The sequence below is a fragment of the Rhyacophila brunnea genome, unplaced genomic scaffold, assembly GCF_057557595.1.
Source record: "Rhyacophila brunnea isolate RB1 unplaced genomic scaffold, BYU_Rbru_1.0 scaffold_3, whole genome shotgun sequence".
Taxonomy (NCBI): Eukaryota; Metazoa; Arthropoda; class Insecta; order Trichoptera; family Rhyacophilidae; genus Rhyacophila; species Rhyacophila brunnea.
In genome coordinates, this window is record NW_028232965.1 from 30,780,936 (window position 1) to 30,799,265 (window position 18,330).

The following is an 18,330-nucleotide window of genomic DNA, read 5'->3' on the forward strand; positions in this document are numbered from 1 at the left end:
GTATTTGGATTGTTTAAGGTCTCGTGCTATTTTTTTATTTATTCAGGGCAATCTTTTTTCAATAATCAACATGTAACTGCAATAATATAATAATTTAAGGTTTAAATTCAAATTGATCATTAAATTACTTCTCTACCCATTTTCAATGCACAGTAAACTCTCAGTAATCCGCCACTCGATTTTCCGACAACTGCTATAATCTGCCGTTATTTTTACTAGTTGAAAGCACAAAATCAAGGTCTATAATTTGCCAGTATTCTATTGTCAAATTCAGTAATCCACCGTGTACAAGTATACAACGCAGATGAGACGGGTTTATTTTGGAAACTTCTCCTTCGTAAAACGTACGTTCATCGCAAAGAAAGTAATGTACCATGGTGGAAAGTGCCCAAGGACAACACCACAATTAATTATGCCATGCTCCAATGCAACCGGGACACACAAAATGAAGCTTTTGGTCATCGGGAAAGCCAGGAATCCTAAGCCATTCAAGAATATCTGCCTCACTGAACAACTGGTTGTGTCAAGTGATTTACTGTTTAATATTTAGTTAATAAACTTAGTTCATAAATATGTATAATTATTTAGTAAATACTTGATTTTCATTATAAACAAAACCGTAATTTGCTAGTACAAATTTCTCAAAAAAACTATTTTTACGAAATACCTGTTTTAATTTTTACCATATTTTGTATGTATGCACTATAATCCGCCGTTTTCACTAATTGGACACTTGTCTGGTTTTTGGGGTGTCGGATTACTGAGAGAGTACTGTATAAATAATTGACCATTCCTGCTGACTGCTGTAGACGTATGTAATAGACCAGATACCTACTATTACTAGCACATGAAAAATAAATATATATTTGAGCATATATAATATTGGTTACATTGACAACAAACGCAATTATTTTATAAAATGTGGCCTATTATGAATAGCAAGTTTATAGTGATTTCTTCCAGAAATTCTTTTTCTTTCTTCTTTGAATAACAATATGAGTATTTTTCAATAAGCACCACGCTGCAACTGCGGATTTCATGTTGCATCTTACGACTAGGAAGAAATATCATCGTCATCTGGAAAAAAAAACAGCTCCAATTATTTTCAAATTATTATCAAAAAATTGTTTGCAAAAATTTTTGCCTTTAGGCCTTTCATTGACAAAATAAATAATATATAAATTAACAAAATCATGTCATCATTTTAATCATTTAATCCAATGGATTTAATCTGTCAAAAAGTTACATTAATATCATTGTTCTCAAGAATTTCAGCCACCGTTCCAGTAAATTTTTTTTAGAATTCTTTTTTTTAAATATTCGGTAAATGACGACAATGAATTTTGTATATTTTTGTGAAAACATAAATAAGTTTCTCTTGTGGCAAGCAATGTACAAAATCAAATAGTATGTACATGGACAATTGTTAAATTGTACTAGATTAGTAATTATTTTCGTAAATTACCTTAACTTGCAATTATTGTCACATTACTTAAATATCATGTCAGTCAATATTAATTATGAGTGCATTATAGTTTGATGATGTTTTCGATTTTATATGATATTGGCCTTATGTTGTTAATAACAATCACGTCTCATAGCATTAATAATATTAAGGAAACAGTCTACATTGTCATGTCAGAGGTAAAACTCATTTTAAGTGCAATAGTTTATCACTTATTTAATGAGTTTTACAAATGATACGATAATGTATTATCAATAATGTGGAATCATTACAAACTACGACTATTACGCCACACCACAAAAATATTTAATACTTTCAATGTTAGTCAATGTTACGTGCGATAAATATATATTATTAAGTAGGTAATCAACACTATCACTATCATACTCAATTTGCATTACATTAATAATTGATACCCATTTATACAGTTGTAGACCTGCGATAGATACATTTTGTTTTGTCATACCAAAAATGTGTCCCTCTAGGAGTGACTTATCAAAGTTTCTAAATACATTAGGATACATACCAATCTAAGTAAAAACATACCATGTCCCATAAAAATACAAAGATAATCTCACAACAAAAGAATAAGCTTACTATGCGGCTAAATTACATTATTATAATAGTATCATTTTGCAAGTATTTCTTTATTACATTTTACTGAACAATAAAAAAAATCATACCATTAATTTATTATTGTCATCTACTATCGAATCAATCATTTTTTAAGTTAGGTGAAGTAAGTAATGTTAAGTAAAAAATAGATTAATACAAAACATTGTGCAGAGGTGAAAGTTGAATACAAAAACACATAATTAATTATATCATAAAGAAGCGTTATTTTTTGTTGTTGTTATATGTAAAAGTAGTACCCACCGGAGACTCTTGAAATGAAAGCCGTTGAAATTCACTGACGTCGATTGTTGACCATTCTTCATCCTCAGATGAAAGCATTATTGGTCTCATAGAATCAAGGGTTATGTACATTACGGTAAAATAAAAGAAAAACCATTTTTTTTATAATTCAGTTTCATTTGACACTCATGTTTTTATTGTAGATGTTCGTACACAAAATAAAACATAAAATATAGAGTGGAATTGACCCGCTTTTCAAGAGCTTATTTGCTGTGAGATTTTTTTTATAATTTATGAGATTTTTCATTTCTTATAACATTGGCATAAATAAATTATATTTTAATTAGACATAAATAGTGTATAACAATGAAATTATAAGATTTTGTACAGAAATATTATAATATGACTGCAATAAAAACAAAGAAAAATGAAACTATCGGTCCCGTTGTATAAAATCTACGTATTTGGGTTGTTGTTTAAAAGTAATGGGGTTTTAGTCTTCACCCAATATAATTACATATCTTACAAGAGGATACATATACATTTATACGAAACTGAAATTTCTTCAGTTAGCTTTGTAAAAAATGTTAATACTGTTCATTAGCAGTTGTAGGAAGTAAAAAATCTTCCTTTTGTTAATAATTATTATATACTGGTCACAAGTTACTCAAGCTCACAAAACAAACTATACTATGAAAGCTTTTTTTGTATCATCTTTCTTAATAGAATTTGTTTTCAATGTGAACTTTTCAGATTTATTTTTAAATTTCTTCATTTGCAATAATCTGCAAATTAACTAACACCACACATTTCGGTGTGCGTATTACATTTTCAATGCTTTAAGCCACATTTTTTTCTCGCGAGAGTCTTCCATACTTTCTATAAATAATATTGTCCATAACAATTTTTCGAATGTCACTTCACAAAATAACCTCCGTTCCGTTTCCCGGTCCTCACAACTTTTTTATAAAAAACGTTCTTCGTTATTCCCCTGTACGCAAAGGTACAGAGAAAGTTTCAACCTATACGACAATATTTTACACTAAATAAATAACCACGACTGGAGGATTATTTCAACCACATCGATAACTATTAACAGTAGTAAGACAATGTAAGTCCCAGTGTGCAGGTGAAGGGACGATACATACTGGTATGATTCGAAACATTCTTGTTTTCACATCGCTGACCACTGTAGCCGTCCGGACACCTGTAAATAAATCAATCATTATTATTTGTATTTAGTCATGACCCGAGATCTCTGTGACTCATATCACTCCAGTGAACAATTTCAAGCCTCTGACTATCAAGTATAATAATATTATTTGTTTACTGGTAGATTGGGTAGGTATAGTTCTCTTTTTTTTTTTGAAATAGGTACTATGTTATAATCATTACAATAAGATTTAGTATAAAATGTGAAATTGTATTAGTACAGAGTAAGACTAAGATAACTGTGTAAATAATTATTAATTAAATTTATCTAAATTAAATGATTCTATGTCTCAGATTGGGGTGACCATGCAATGTTCTCTCACAAAACAAATATATTTCTAGTTTAACTAGCAGTTTTTGCATTAAATGACAACATTAATATTACACAGCATTTAAATAAATTAACCATATTAGGATGGTAATATTATTGTTATAGATACTATGTCAGAGAATACAATATCTATCAACAAATTTCATCAATACTTTTGTTTTATTTCGGTAGGTAATGACTTGCTGTAGTAAAAAGATAAAAACAAGTAAAAATGGGCAATATTTTTTTTCATGATCACTTCGGAATTGGACTGACTAATCGTTTCTTTGGCATTTTGACGTCCAGTTTACGGTTTATGAATATACCTACCCAAGTTCTAAATTTTGTTCTAAGTTAAATTTCAATGACATAATTTTCTTCATGCGATTCAAAATTATTGTGTGCAACATAATATTGATGAGAATTATTTGAAAAAGTGCTGGAACACGCTCCAGTCTGGAAAAAAGGTCTCAGATCACCTGTTTGATGGGCTCCGTCCCACTATACCATCAATCGTAGCATAAGTAATAAAATGTTTACCTATATTAAAATAATATTTATAAGTCTTACTTGCAAGCGGCTTCTCCGACTTGTTCAATGAAAATACATGTTCCACCATTTAGACAAAATGAGCTGGGATCCGGCATAGGGCATATTTCTGAAACAATTGAAAAAGCGTTTAAGAGATCACTGTTTACGGCATATTAATATTATTACTTTCATTAGTGATCACTATTTTTATACCTATTGAATACCTCTTTATTATATTTGATACACAAAGATATCTGTTTTTAGTTTTAATCTTTACAATCATAATAATTTAGTTAACTCACTGCTTTCGTTGGGAGGATCCTCCTGTACGGTAAGTGTGGCTTTGGAAGAGCGAGGGTTGACTCGTTGTCTCGTACCCTCTTCAAGTACCTGGCACTCGTACACCCCGGAGTCTTCGGGCCGAGCGTGTTTTATCACCAGCTCTGTGAGCCGCCTGCTGTTGAGAAACAAAAAAATGTTTTAGATATTGATTCCAATAATTGAGATGGGGGGAGGTTAACTGTTCATTATTGGAAAGAAATCACAGCTGGGAGGATATCTGGAGTGGTCACCAAGTCTTTTTTTTTTTTTTACTTAATATTACATTTAATTAAATATTTGTGGATTGATATATCGAGTATTCCTCATAATCGAGTCAGGTTCGATTATGAGGAAAGGCATCCAGTGAATAGGCATCATAAACTATTGGAAAATTATATGAAATGAGTGACTGGTTAAAGAATTATTTAGTATGTAATAATTGTTCTATTGACTAAATAATACTTAGCATGTGTAGGGCGCCACCACCCCCCAGTGGCACCATAAGTAGTTTGAAAAATTAAAAATATATTTTTTAAATTTAACAATCTTATACAACATGCTGATGAACGATCATAATGATACATCCCATTTTTCAATTTCATCTATTTATGACCTCTTTAAACTTTTAGCAACTAATTTAAAAAATACTTTCTGGACTATGGAAATGTTCACATGGATTCTCTTCATCTTAGAAAAATGAGAAATGTGGAAAATTAGGAACGAATGAATAATACAACTTTAGTGGAGTAGATTTCATAAATTCGACGATGTTATTATGTATAACAGAATGTAAAATATCTTTGCATGTAGTTATATACTTTCCATAAAATTTAAGACAAAATTTTATATGGATATTTTAGATTGTAGGGTGGTTTTAGGGTAAAATATTACTGTACTATGTTTAGGCCGCAAGACGATTTTTTTTGAAAACTACTGCATTATTCGGAGACGAAATATATTCACCAATAAATACGAGTATTATACATAGTATATATATGTTGTCAACCCAAGAACAACACACTAAAATATAAGGTATTTCCATATAGGTACCTACAAAGTTCAGAAAAAGTTAATTCAATGAGCCAATGTACACCTCATAAATGCTAGTAATATATTCGTATCCTTCAGTGGTTGCTGTTTTCTTCATGCGATAACAGGGCATAAACATTGCACGTGGTCGCTACGACAAAACTTTCATCTTATATCCTTCACATTTTTTCATTGAAAAACCACGTTTGTCCTATATTTCTAAACTCATAGTTTATTTCCGTTGAAATTTTGAAAAACGTAAAAATAATACAGACATTCATTTTTATATAGATTGGCGAGGGCAAAACACCTCTTAACGTATGAGTTTATAGAAAAACTTTGAATGACCCGAGATGGCAGTCGGATGTCGCAGCATCCACACTTATTTACGCCGCTTATCCACACAACGTCCGGGACTTTCAGCTTGAACCGTAAACCAACAGCCTGCTCGGAAAATCTCAAAAAAGCTCCCGCACGTTATTCCGAGCTTTTTTGGCAAAACACAAGAATAATACCTAGGTATACTTTAAATTAGGCACGTTCTATTATTATATTGGGTCCGGGGTCCCCCTATGGATGAATCTGGCTCTACGTCATATTCTAATAGTGTATACCTAATGTCATTTTCAGTGATTATAATGTCGCCACTTTCGATATTATCAACAATACAATTAGGTAACTGAGGAAGATTGCCAAAATTGATAAGTAAAGCATCTAATTAACTTACTAATAAGAGGCACCAGTATAAAATATTTACCTATATGTAATATGCTTTTAATTTGATTACTGCATAAAATAGCTTGATGATAGCAATGCTAATTTCAGAACTGGAATACATAGCTGCCCTAATGTTAAATGATATTAACAAAAACAATTTATTATTTTTTTATTTTACATAAATACTATGGATTCAGGATTGTGGTTGCTATCGAGTGAGATCTCTGAAGTGTCGGTATGATATCCTATAGTGAAATGTTAGCGAACTTTATCACATTTTTAGGATTTTGGGCCAATCTAATAAAAATGGTATTTATTTCTGATTTAGAGCAAAATGCATAATTAGACTAGCTTAAATTTAATGACAGTAACTTCCACTAGGTCCACGAGTCGGCGACTTAGTGGAAGCGTGAGAAACAAACGACACGTACATATTATTATTCTTATTCGGTCGTCAAAGCTAACTTAACGTCGTCATCTCTGCATTTGCCATTAGTACCTGCGCATATCTTTGTTAAATTCTTATGATGTTAATCCTAAATTCGGTCGATGGGCACACTATTTTGGTTCATTCGTCTACCTATATATAATTACTGATGGAGTTTAGCCACCCAGTGAAGGAGTTTGCAAAAAATACATTTCTCAATGTGTGTTTGGTCCAGACCCATTGCGTTACTTTCATCATTTTATGGTATTAATATAATATGTTAAATAGTTAAACGATTGCCATTTTATGTATTTTAGGGCATAATAATGACATATTTCTTATAAATTGCACAGATTATTCAGATTAACCTGCGAATCCTTAATTTTTACCTACGTAGGCCACTTGGGCCTTCTTACGTTTATTATAGGTAAGTAAACTAGGTTTACTTAAAAACTATAAGCATGTGCAAGTAGGTTTTAATTAAAATGTGGGTACAATCTGACGCCGTCTATGAATCAAGGCACATATTATTAATAAAATTATTATTTTTTAATCAATATTGAATATTCATATAAGATTCTTTATAATTTTTGATTATTAATTAATACCTAGATTCAAATATCACAACATAATTTGAGGCATCGCCATGGACGCATAATGTTTAGTTAATTTCGCGTGATTAATATTGTATCTACATCTTAAAAACTGGTACTTAAATCACATTGGCCGGAGTCCGACGGATATAGGTCCCACTTAGTACAAATATCTCTCTAAAGTATGTACTTTACGTACTTGTACGTTTACATTATACTGTATCAAAGTACCTACATTACATATCTTTATAATATAGTTTAATACGATAACGTTTAGTAGGTAATATGCTTGTGTGCTATCTTCCCATGGCGGGAAACAAGAGCGAAATGAAATGCATCGACAGGAAGTCGTCACACCTTGATCGATCATCGTCCCATCTTATTGGTCATTAGTGGGACTTGTCGGCCGACTGCGACAAGATTGGTTCTGGCCTCCCGATGCGATGGTTGCCTGGTAGCGCCCACATACGAATAATATATAATATATATATAATATTATTATACTCTCATGTCAATTCACAGAATCGTACAACTAACTACTAACGTCAAACTATTCAGAAGGTCTTAAAGCAAAGCTCTCAATTCATATGATCTTTAGTATATTTAATACGAATTCTCTGTCTACCAGAGGCATCTAGCGAAAAAATACGAAGCTGTTAATTATCGAGCAATGGCGCATTTAGTACCGTAGATTCTCGATACCCACTGACTGATTTCGAGGCCCCCTATGATAAAAATAACAATCAAACTTTAAACGAAAAAAACTATGAAACGTTAAAAAATATTGCAATACACATATTCTTTTTCAATTTGTGTTTGAGTCAAAGTATGGACCTAATAGGTGGCTAATATCCATTCCTCGTAAAAACAAAATTCTGTTAATAGAAACCTCCACACTGTGGAGGCCCATATGATCTTATTAGTATCGGAGACGGTCAAAAAAATAATGCAGGGATGTTTAATGTTATATTTTACACTCAGTTTATTAGAAACAGGTACTTTTTTGGATTCTGGTATAAGTTGATAACCTTATAACTAGTTTGAACCATTTGGAGGACCCCTTTTAAATTTTCTGACGAATCAGTTGCATCATTTTTTGCATCAGATAAAATCGTCGTTTTTTCAAAAAATTATTGATAATTTACGTTATAGTGTTAATCATTACGTACTTTCGTACCTAGGTACCTATCTAAAAACATTAAAAAGAAAAGTTATAATTTTGAACGTCAAATATAAACTTATATCTAAAAAAAATAGTTATAAGATGTGAATTCGTTTAAGGATCCGATCTTATTATTACATATTATTATTATACAGTTACGTTTATCGTGAAAGTCTAGTTTATAATTTTTCCTCTTTTACCTAACAATATATTTGAATAATTAATATTACTATCTACGTGCCCCGAAATTATGAAACAAACGCGAATTTGTCTATTAGTTAGGTACTATTGATTAAACATAATTTGGGAAAGATGTTCTTCATAAAGAAACTAAAAGAAACGTATAGGTACTATACATTTTATATAACTCTTTTACAAGGGGTTGAGCAAAACTGCGCCCCAAGTATTTAATATAATTGTATGTATACCTAGTTATATGACAATATTGTGATTTTATTGCCAGATGTAATATTTTTCATTAATCATCTGGTTTGATATACCTATAGCTTTAAATCTAGCGTTTTTCATATTACTTAAAATAAAGCACCAGAATTTAGGTGAATAAATTTACCGATCAAACGTATTACGCAGATTTAATATTTTTTTCGAAGTTCCTAAAAAACTCCCAACATCGATCGTGATTAATCAATATAGTATATTTTGAAATTCCCCACATGATGAAAAGTTAATTTCACTGTCAAGAACCAGAAAAACGCTCTCATTTCTTTTCCTCAAACGATTTTTTTTGCTTTCACTGTAGATTTTTCTGCCAATTAACATATCTCTTACGTGTAGCATAACTTTATTTACTAGGATCGGCAACATTCATTGTATACATACTATAGTTATTTACAATATATTATAATATTATTTACATAAGTCGGGAGATACCGAAATACGATCCGAGGGTCGATAAAACCGATTCCTAAGGAATAGTACAAAACTTTCATAAATTAAAATTGAATTTATTAGTCTATCTCAGGGAACTCAGTGTTCTGTGGTCTATCTATATTATTAATTGTTATGTGTGTGTTTATTTAAAAGTTACCCATTATTAACGGTTTAAAATTATTAATCTGGCATTTAAATTGAGGACCGATTCGAAATAAGACTTCAATGACGATCATACAATAGTGATTACTGATTACAGTGATCACTGATTATAATAACATACGGCGAAGTCTTATTCAATAAAGGTCATTGAAAATATTGAGAAGTAGTGGCGCTAACCCATTTATGTTATGTCACGCGCCCTAGATCTAGTTTATGCAATAGCAAGACAGCGCCGCAGTCAGATGCACTCATTTTTCATATTAATTATCCACTTCCCGTGGAAAACATTCCCGCGTGAGATAAAAATAGTCCATGTATTTTTTTTGTTCTCTAAGCACGTCTGCGATTTTTAAATGCCGAGATTTTATGAAATTGGTAGGTCTACCTATCTATTTTTTGGTGTAACATCATAGTTACCACGAAAAAGTGATGCGAGTAAACTACCAGTACATAATTCACACAGTACCGACATTTTATTAAATTATATTATGATGACACACGAAAAAGATAGAAAATTCAAATGCTACAACGTGCTTAGAAAACCAACAAAAAAATACATGGAATATTTTTATCTGATCCTAAATAATATTCTTCTCAAATTTGTAATTATTTGTAAGATTGAAATGATATGAAAGTACTTTTTCCATGTATATTTATTTTTTGGTAAATATTTACTGGGGAATACAAGCTAGAACTTTTTTTAACTTCGTACAATTGAAACAACTACCTATTCACAAAAACGAACAGATCGCTCACAATTTATTATGACTTGCGAATTAATTTAAAAGAGAATATTTAATTTTAAAACTGTTCCTTCAACTGGATGATTGTGTGAATAAATAATTTTGCATTAATTTATTCAGCACAAGTCACTTTAAGCATGGCTGAATCGAAGCAGTGAATCTCAAAAATAAAAACAGCTCGGTTCCTGTGTACTTATCATTGACTTGCATAACTGTAGGTTTTTTTGCTGAGCATAGATCTAATATTTTGTAAGAAATGTCAACTTAGTTAATACGCTCACTTCTCATACCCACATACCTGTACTCATCAAACTTATGTTGAATTTGTATCGTCGGCAGCAAATAAAATTTAGTCACTGAACGTAAACGTTATTTCATTTTTCAACCCCTAAATCCAAGACGTATTCTACATTCAAATACAACATACTTCTGTTTTCGTGCCGTAAGCTTTAAAATGCACTAAAAATATTTTTTTTCCATTGGAACTTTTTTATTACTCTTTTCATTATCTGGATACATAGTTTTCTGTGAGTATTTCTGAATTATTAATTACGTGTAGACACCAGAATAATTCTAAAATATAAATTCAATACCTACGTTAGGTGGGACGTAGTTTTAAAATCGTCATTTGGGAACTACTTGGCTAACTCGTATCTTGATATCGATGTCGCATGCGGAAAATCATATATTATGTACTCGTACATTGATGCTGGAAGTTGAACTAAGTATTGTTTCACAATATTATGCTCACAGTTCACACATATGTAAACTGTTTTTTTCTAATCATGACGTAGTATAGAATTATATACCTATTGTCCTACTAGTTTTTTTTAAATTTAATAAAGCTCCATAAACGATTGATTCGTAATGAATATTCATTGAAGGCATTTTTTTCATAGTAATGTTATTTTATTTAGGTTGAGAATTACTGAATTTATGATAGGCAACGCTAACCAGATGCCCGTGAAGTTTGAACATTTTACAATGATCGAACGATCCTCAATTTAAATTTATATTTTTATAGAGTCTACTCTTTATGGATCCGATGCCAGTCTCAAAGACAAATAATAATATTCGCAAATTAAAATATAATCTCCATTCTATATAAGGTGATCTATGTACAACTTCTCTCGAACATAATTTGAAAAAAAATCTCTATCCGTATACTCAACAAACTAAGATATTCATTTTTGAAGTAGCATTACGCATTTTACGCATACGCTGTAGCTGAAAAATCTTTGGACCCACGTTGGAAAATGGGAACTACAGAATAAAAATGAACCACGAGTTGGAAGAGCTGATTGAACAGCAAACAATCATAAGATACTGTAAGTCCCAAAGACTACGATGGGCGGGACATGTAGAGAGAATGTCTGAAGTTAGAGCGCCAAGGATCATGACGAAGTGGCTACCCCAACGGAAGAGACCCAGAGGCCGTCCAAGAAGGAGATGGGCTGACGCCGTAGAAGTGGACTGCCTTCATATAGGAAGACCTGGTAACTGGAGAAGAGTGGCGAGAGACCGGAGTGAGTGGAGAGTGGTTGTGGAGGAGGCCAAATCCCACCCCGGGATGTAGCGCCGTGAAAGAAGAAGATTATCCATTATAGAGTATTTAGTTACATATTTTTGTTTCATTCTATTATATAAAAAAAATAGTGTCACTTGACTGCGTTATCATAATTGAAGATTAAGAGTCAAATGCATAGTCATATTCAAAATAAGCGAAACGACAAGAAAATCCACAGGAAGCAACGTTTAGGCTTTTTACCGTATATACTTTACGGGATATCTATGCATTTGATCATAACACTTAGTTTTGGATAATATTATAATACACATAATATAGAGAGTAAAACTGCACGCTAATTATTACTACATTATCCACGTATACACTGAGTAATTAATCATCTAAGTTGGTTCTTGCATAATTTAACGTTAGCTAATCAATTATTATATGTAGGTATTATTTATGTATATAATATGTATAACTTTTACGATTCGATAGCTCTACTGGCGTAGCTGTTACTTTACAATAAGATTGCCTCTATTTACCGTGACTCATTTTTGAATAATTTTTCTGTACCAGTGATTTTTATGTAATCGCTTTATTTGTTTAGGAAATTATAAGTAATAAATCGCTTTTATGTGCCTTGAATTATTGTCAATGGATTATGATTCTATTTTAGTAATGCATCTTTTTAAGAATGCATTTTTACGTGTAGATACGAATGGATACCCAGAGTGTCTCGGCAAAAAAAATAACAACTAAGTAATAATAGTGATCAATTTAAAAATTCTACGTAACGCAAATAATAATATATTTTTGTTAAAAATAATTAAGTATTATTTTATTTACATTAATTTACTTTCATTCTTTAACAGTAATTTAATATGACTATTGTTAATATAGTGATTTAATATAATGATCATTTAATGAAATGTGAAAAAATAATAGGATTAAAATATACCAGTATGCAAAATTTATGTTATTTTATTTGCGGGGTGCTACTAATATTATTATTTAACTGGCAGGTAGGTACAGCAGGCCACAAGCAGTGGCTGATTTAGGGATGCTGAGGCGGGCTTAGATGCACTGACTGAGAAAAGGTACTTAAAGAAAAACCATAATTCACATTTTTATGTAATTTCTTTATTTGTTTAGGAAATTATAAGTAATAAATCGCTTTTATGTGCCTTGAATTATTGTCAATGGATTATGATTCTATTTTAGTAATGCATCTTTTTAAGAATGCATTTTTACGTGTAGATACGAATGGATACCCAGAGTGTCTCGGCAAAAAAAATAACAACTAAGTAATAGTGATCAATTTTAAAATTCTACGTAACGCAAATAATAATATATTTTTGATAAAATATATTATTATTTGCGGGGTGCTACTAATATTATTATTTAACTGGCAGGTAGGTACACCAGGCCACAAGCAGTGGCTGATTTAGGGATGCTGAGGCGGGCTTAGATGCACTGACTGAAAAAAGTACTTAAAGAAAAACCATAATTCACATTTTAACTATAAAAAAATATTATTGAGGATGACAGTGGTGACACATAATACTATTGGTGTCTTATTTTTTGTACAATCTTTTTGAGTGGTTACGTTATGGGCCCCTTTGATGTTAGCTACAGGGATTTTGTTATGCTTTTGGGAATATTGTATAGGTACTACGCTTATGAGAAATGCGCACAGTTTTAAGATGTTGGTGTAATTTAATAATTGACTAGTTTGGACTGTTTCGAGGCCCCTTTTTAAATATTTTGATGAATCGATTGCGCTATTTGCGACAAAGAAAATCACCGCTGGCTAGAAGGGCCAATTGCTGCAGTGTACACACCCAGACCGTGGAATCATATTATATATTGTATTGTGACCTTACTGTGAAACGTACCCGGAACCCATGGCATGAGAAGCCTTGTGCATTAGACTACGAGGGTCGTGTTAAATGTATTATTTTTGAAACTATAACTTTACTGAAACCTATGGTATTCTTTATAAAAAGCAACCCTGGCACTGTGTATCCTTATGTGCCCCGCGAGCTACGAGTATAATATTTTTAATCTAATCTATTAATAATTTACCCTAACCTAACCAACAATATTTTGAGAAATACCAGAATTTAAAAAATATATTGCGTATATGGAATTATAATATGTACCTACATGTACCTTTTTATTTTGACATATAATTTATTTTTATATCTTAATTTATTTGGCAGCAACAAAAAAAATGGCCATATCAGTTACCTTTAAGTACTTTACATAACATAAACACCCTTCTGTCACTACACTACACTATTAATGCAAGTAGGATTAAACATGAACCTGTCTACCGAAGAGAACATAAGAAGGCCTTTATTCATATGATATTTATGTTTTGTTACTATACTAATTAATTAATTACCTTACCGCCGTAGTGATAGCTTATTTGTTAACAATATCAAAGGACCACGGCTCTTAAAACGTTGGCGCCAGTGCGATTTTTGGCACCGGTTGCTTTTGGCGCGCTATCTTTTTCGAGTGCATTTCCCGAGAAAATTAAATCTCATATTTTTGACGAGGTCAGTAAACACAAGCGCCATTTTTTATGTCTCATAATATTTATAATAGATAGTAGCGCTCCAAGACTATTGGCGACATTTCATACATAACAAACAAAAAATTGGCAGCTGAAACTAAAAGGGTATCTATTACTTACACTTTTAGACAAAAAAAAGATAAGCATCTCATAGTTTTAACAATGTATGTCACGAACAATTTGTTTGTTTTACGAAACAAGTGGGTAATTAAAGAATACTTGAACACACGCCTCTTGTTCCGCGATACAATTAGTTTTGTACCATTCCACCTTGGAGCGAATATGGAGATAGAGCTTCTTTCTATCTAGCGTCAATACGACGGTTTACTTTGAAAGCGTTTGGTGATTAACTTATTCAAAAAAGTATGTAACGCAAAATTTACATTGTAGTTTTAAATTTACCATCGTTCAACCACTCACTATCCGCCTGATCTGACTTATTTACATAAGTCAATTAGATACCTGTTGCGGGTTGATTAATTTTTATCCTTTTTCACCAGGCATCTTTTGTATTTCTATAAAACTTTGATGGTGAAATTTTGTAAAACCCACTAGTTTGACAATACTTTTTATTCAATATTTTTGCTTTAAAGTACGCATATTTGTATAGTGTTTTTGTTGGAATATTTATGCCGTCTTAGAGAAATCTGTAATGATATGCATTCATTTTTGTATTAAAAAAATATTCCAGAAAAATGGATGTAAATATAGAAATAATCGAAAAACCATGATATTAAAAAACTTTTTTTTTTGGCTCTTGTCGGTTTATAGGAAGTCAGCGGCAAACAATTTTTGAACATAGCCGATATACTGGATTATTTGTTAGTTTAGGTTAGGTTTTCATTCTTGAATTCATGAATTTTGCCAAAATCGGCTCTAAAAATTAGCGCTGTTCCCGCCTGGCTTCCTGTAAACCGACTTGTAACTACCAATTTTTTAATTATAATAATATTTGACAGTATAATAATTAATACATGTATTCAAAATTTCCCTAGCTCCATCGACAGAGTAAATTACTAAAAAAAGTGCAGCCGCATTGTGTTCATCATTTCGCATTACAAAGTTTAAATATAATAAATTACTTATCTTAAAAAAATATCCGTTTGCAATAGCAATCCGGTGAAATAAAATAAATACTACGCTAGAGCAGTACTTCTCAAACTAGTGCACCCCATACGGGAACCCGAAGCCTCTTCCAGGGAACACTTTCATGAAATACTTCAGTCTATAGAAAAAAATCTACCTAGCATTTTTATATGGTTAATTAATTACTTATTTGGTCTACTTTCAAATCAAATATTATATCTGCTCTATATACCTACTATTTTAAATAACAATGCATTCTAATTAAGGGTTAATAAAATGTAGTTACTTATTGTATTTATTGGTCAAAAAAACTATTTTAATAAAATATTTTTTTTTTTGGGAGAATTGATATTTTTTTCCATATTTATGGGCTGTAATATGAAAAAGTTTGAAAAAGCGTATTTGGGGTTAAAAGTTAATAATCATTCATTAATACAGGATGGTGGATTTAACCCTTACTTCGATATGGCTTTGGTGATATTTTAAATAAAAATATAGTGTACCTTTTGGTATGCTGCTGTATTCGTTTTGCTTGTAGGCGAAGTGGTTGTTTGTCTTTGAACCACGCGATTTTGGGGGGCGGCCGTCCTCTCGCTCTGCACGTGAACGACACTTTGTCCCCAGATCGCGCGCTTATGTCTTTCAAACCTACGACTCCGGCTGGTCTGCTTGCTGGAAGATAAGCAAATAAAAACCGTCAATCTTTGACCATAACAATGGAATCTGCGAAGGCTCTGGAACGTCGAAATAAACATTCATTTAGAATCTAAACATCTACTAATGGTGTTAACTGAAAATTATTAGTGGAAATACATATTGATTTTGAAACGAAGCTTTTATTAAATATATATTTTTGAATTCACAACTGTTTCTGTCCATAAACATCTTCAAAATGATATAACAATATCAATAACTAAAATGTATAGTTTATAGACAGAAACAGATTTTGACATCAATAGCTCAAAAAACTGTAGATTTAACAAAAAATGATTTCAAAACCGTTATAATTACGTTCTACACAAATACCAGTGCAATTGATGAGTGATCGATCATTTAATTATATAATATTATTGATGCCCGTGATAGCTCAGCGGTCACGCGTCAGGCTTATAATGTCAAGGGTCCCGGATTTAAGACCCGGTTCTGACAAATTTATATGTTATTTTTCAATGTGTGTTTGGACGCAGAGAATAGACCTAACAGGTTAGTGGTTAGGGGTGGAGGTAGGCTGTTGAGATTCGACATAAATAGTGCACACTAAACTTTGTCAGCCAGACTTATTTGTTTTCATTAAACTAAGAATACAAATTACAGATGGTGTTGGATAGTTATTTTAAATTCATTAAGCCCTGCCTATACCAAACCATAATCGAAAAAAAATATTTTATAGGTAAACGAATAATTTTTGACTATTATCTAGTATAGCTTGAATTAGACAGAGTTTAAATGAGTTTAAAAAAACGAACAAACACTCTCTACACATTGTTGTCTTAGTTCAATGAAAACAATTGACTGACAAAGTTTAGTGTACACTATTTATGTCGGATCTTAACAGCCTACCTCCACCCTTCGCCACTGAATCACACACATGATAAAATATACGAGTACATAATGTAAGTACAATATAAACAAATAAAGAAATTGCTGTTCTTACAATAGTCTCAACCAGGGACGGCTCTTGTATAGGAGCAAATGTGCACTGATCTCCCAAATTATTATGTTATAATATGTACGTATTCAAATACCTACATATTGTAATAATTAATTATTGTAAAATATCTTTAATTTGTCGCCCGTCCGCTACGCGCATCCACGTACGTATTTCTGGCGTATTTTAACCGGCCGCTGAGCTGGATGCCTGCATACATGTACGTCTTTCATAGTATTTGTTGAATGTTCGAAAGAGGATCTGTGCTGCCCGACCGTAGACGATTTTTTTTTGCATGCTGCCGATATGTACCTCAGTGAACGTACAATTTTTACCTTGCTTTGTGCAATGTCCTCCCTCCTAGTGCTTCAAGTATAACCAACAGATGTCGTGATTTACTGGCGCGTTTATAATACTATTATTGTACGTACGTATGAAGTAGGTAAAAGGTTCCCGCGCAGTATTTAAAAATACTAGGTATATTATTATTTCATACGTTATGAGGTAAATGCTCCGTTGTGTGATGCGCCATGTTAATATTGAATCAATCAAAATATCGATTAGAGTAATATTGTGATCATTAAGTTAAGTACAGCCATCTCACCATACGAATACGATTTTATAATTATTTTCCATTTCAAAATTAAACAATTATTTTAAACTAAATAATTTTAATATAAATCTACAGCAAATTAAGTCAGTAACATAATACATAAAATATACCTACTTATACTTACTATTATTTTTGACGTTGAATGTCTTTCAAATCAGTCCCATTTGGAGTGCAATTCTGGAGTTGAGGTGTACAAAAGTAGCAAATTTTTAACACAAGTGATATCCAGTTGGAAAATTAATGATCCATGCCTAGTATTTATAAAAATGATACAGCGCGTATATGAGAATAATGTGGGATGACAAATGAGGATTTTGCGGCTTTTCTCAATGACACATGTCTAAAATACTTACATCAGTTAATGACATATTTATGGAAGTTACGAGTGACAAACGTGGCAACTATGTCGGCATATATGAAGTGTAATAAGGTACAATAAAAATCGAAAAAGATGTGTAGGTACCTATTGCTTTT

The 18,330-nt window shown here is 31.7% G+C and overlaps 1 protein-coding gene across 2 annotated transcripts in view; it reads right to left on the reverse strand.

The window, feature by feature from the left end:
- Window positions 1-929: 929 nt before the first annotated feature.
- The window catches only part of vn (membrane-bound neuregulin protein vein), a 110,475-nt gene continuing 93,074 nt past the window's right edge, over window positions 930-18,330 (reverse strand). Inside the window, exons 2-6 of one of the 2 annotated variants that reach the window (XM_085952627.1) lie at window positions 16,099-16,267; window positions 4,676-4,827; window positions 4,413-4,500; window positions 3,469-3,527; window positions 930-1,077 (exon numbers count right to left, since the gene is read on the reverse strand). In XM_085952627.1, coding sequence (XP_085808753.1) covers window positions 1,055-1,077; window positions 3,469-3,527; window positions 4,413-4,500; window positions 4,676-4,827; window positions 16,099-16,267 — 491 coding nt within the window. In that variant the 3' untranslated portion in view covers window positions 930-1,054. Of the gene's footprint in view, window positions 1,078-3,468; window positions 3,528-4,412; window positions 4,501-4,675; window positions 4,831-16,098; window positions 16,268-18,330 lie in introns of both variants that reach the window. The other variant, XM_085952626.1, reaches the window with a different exon arrangement.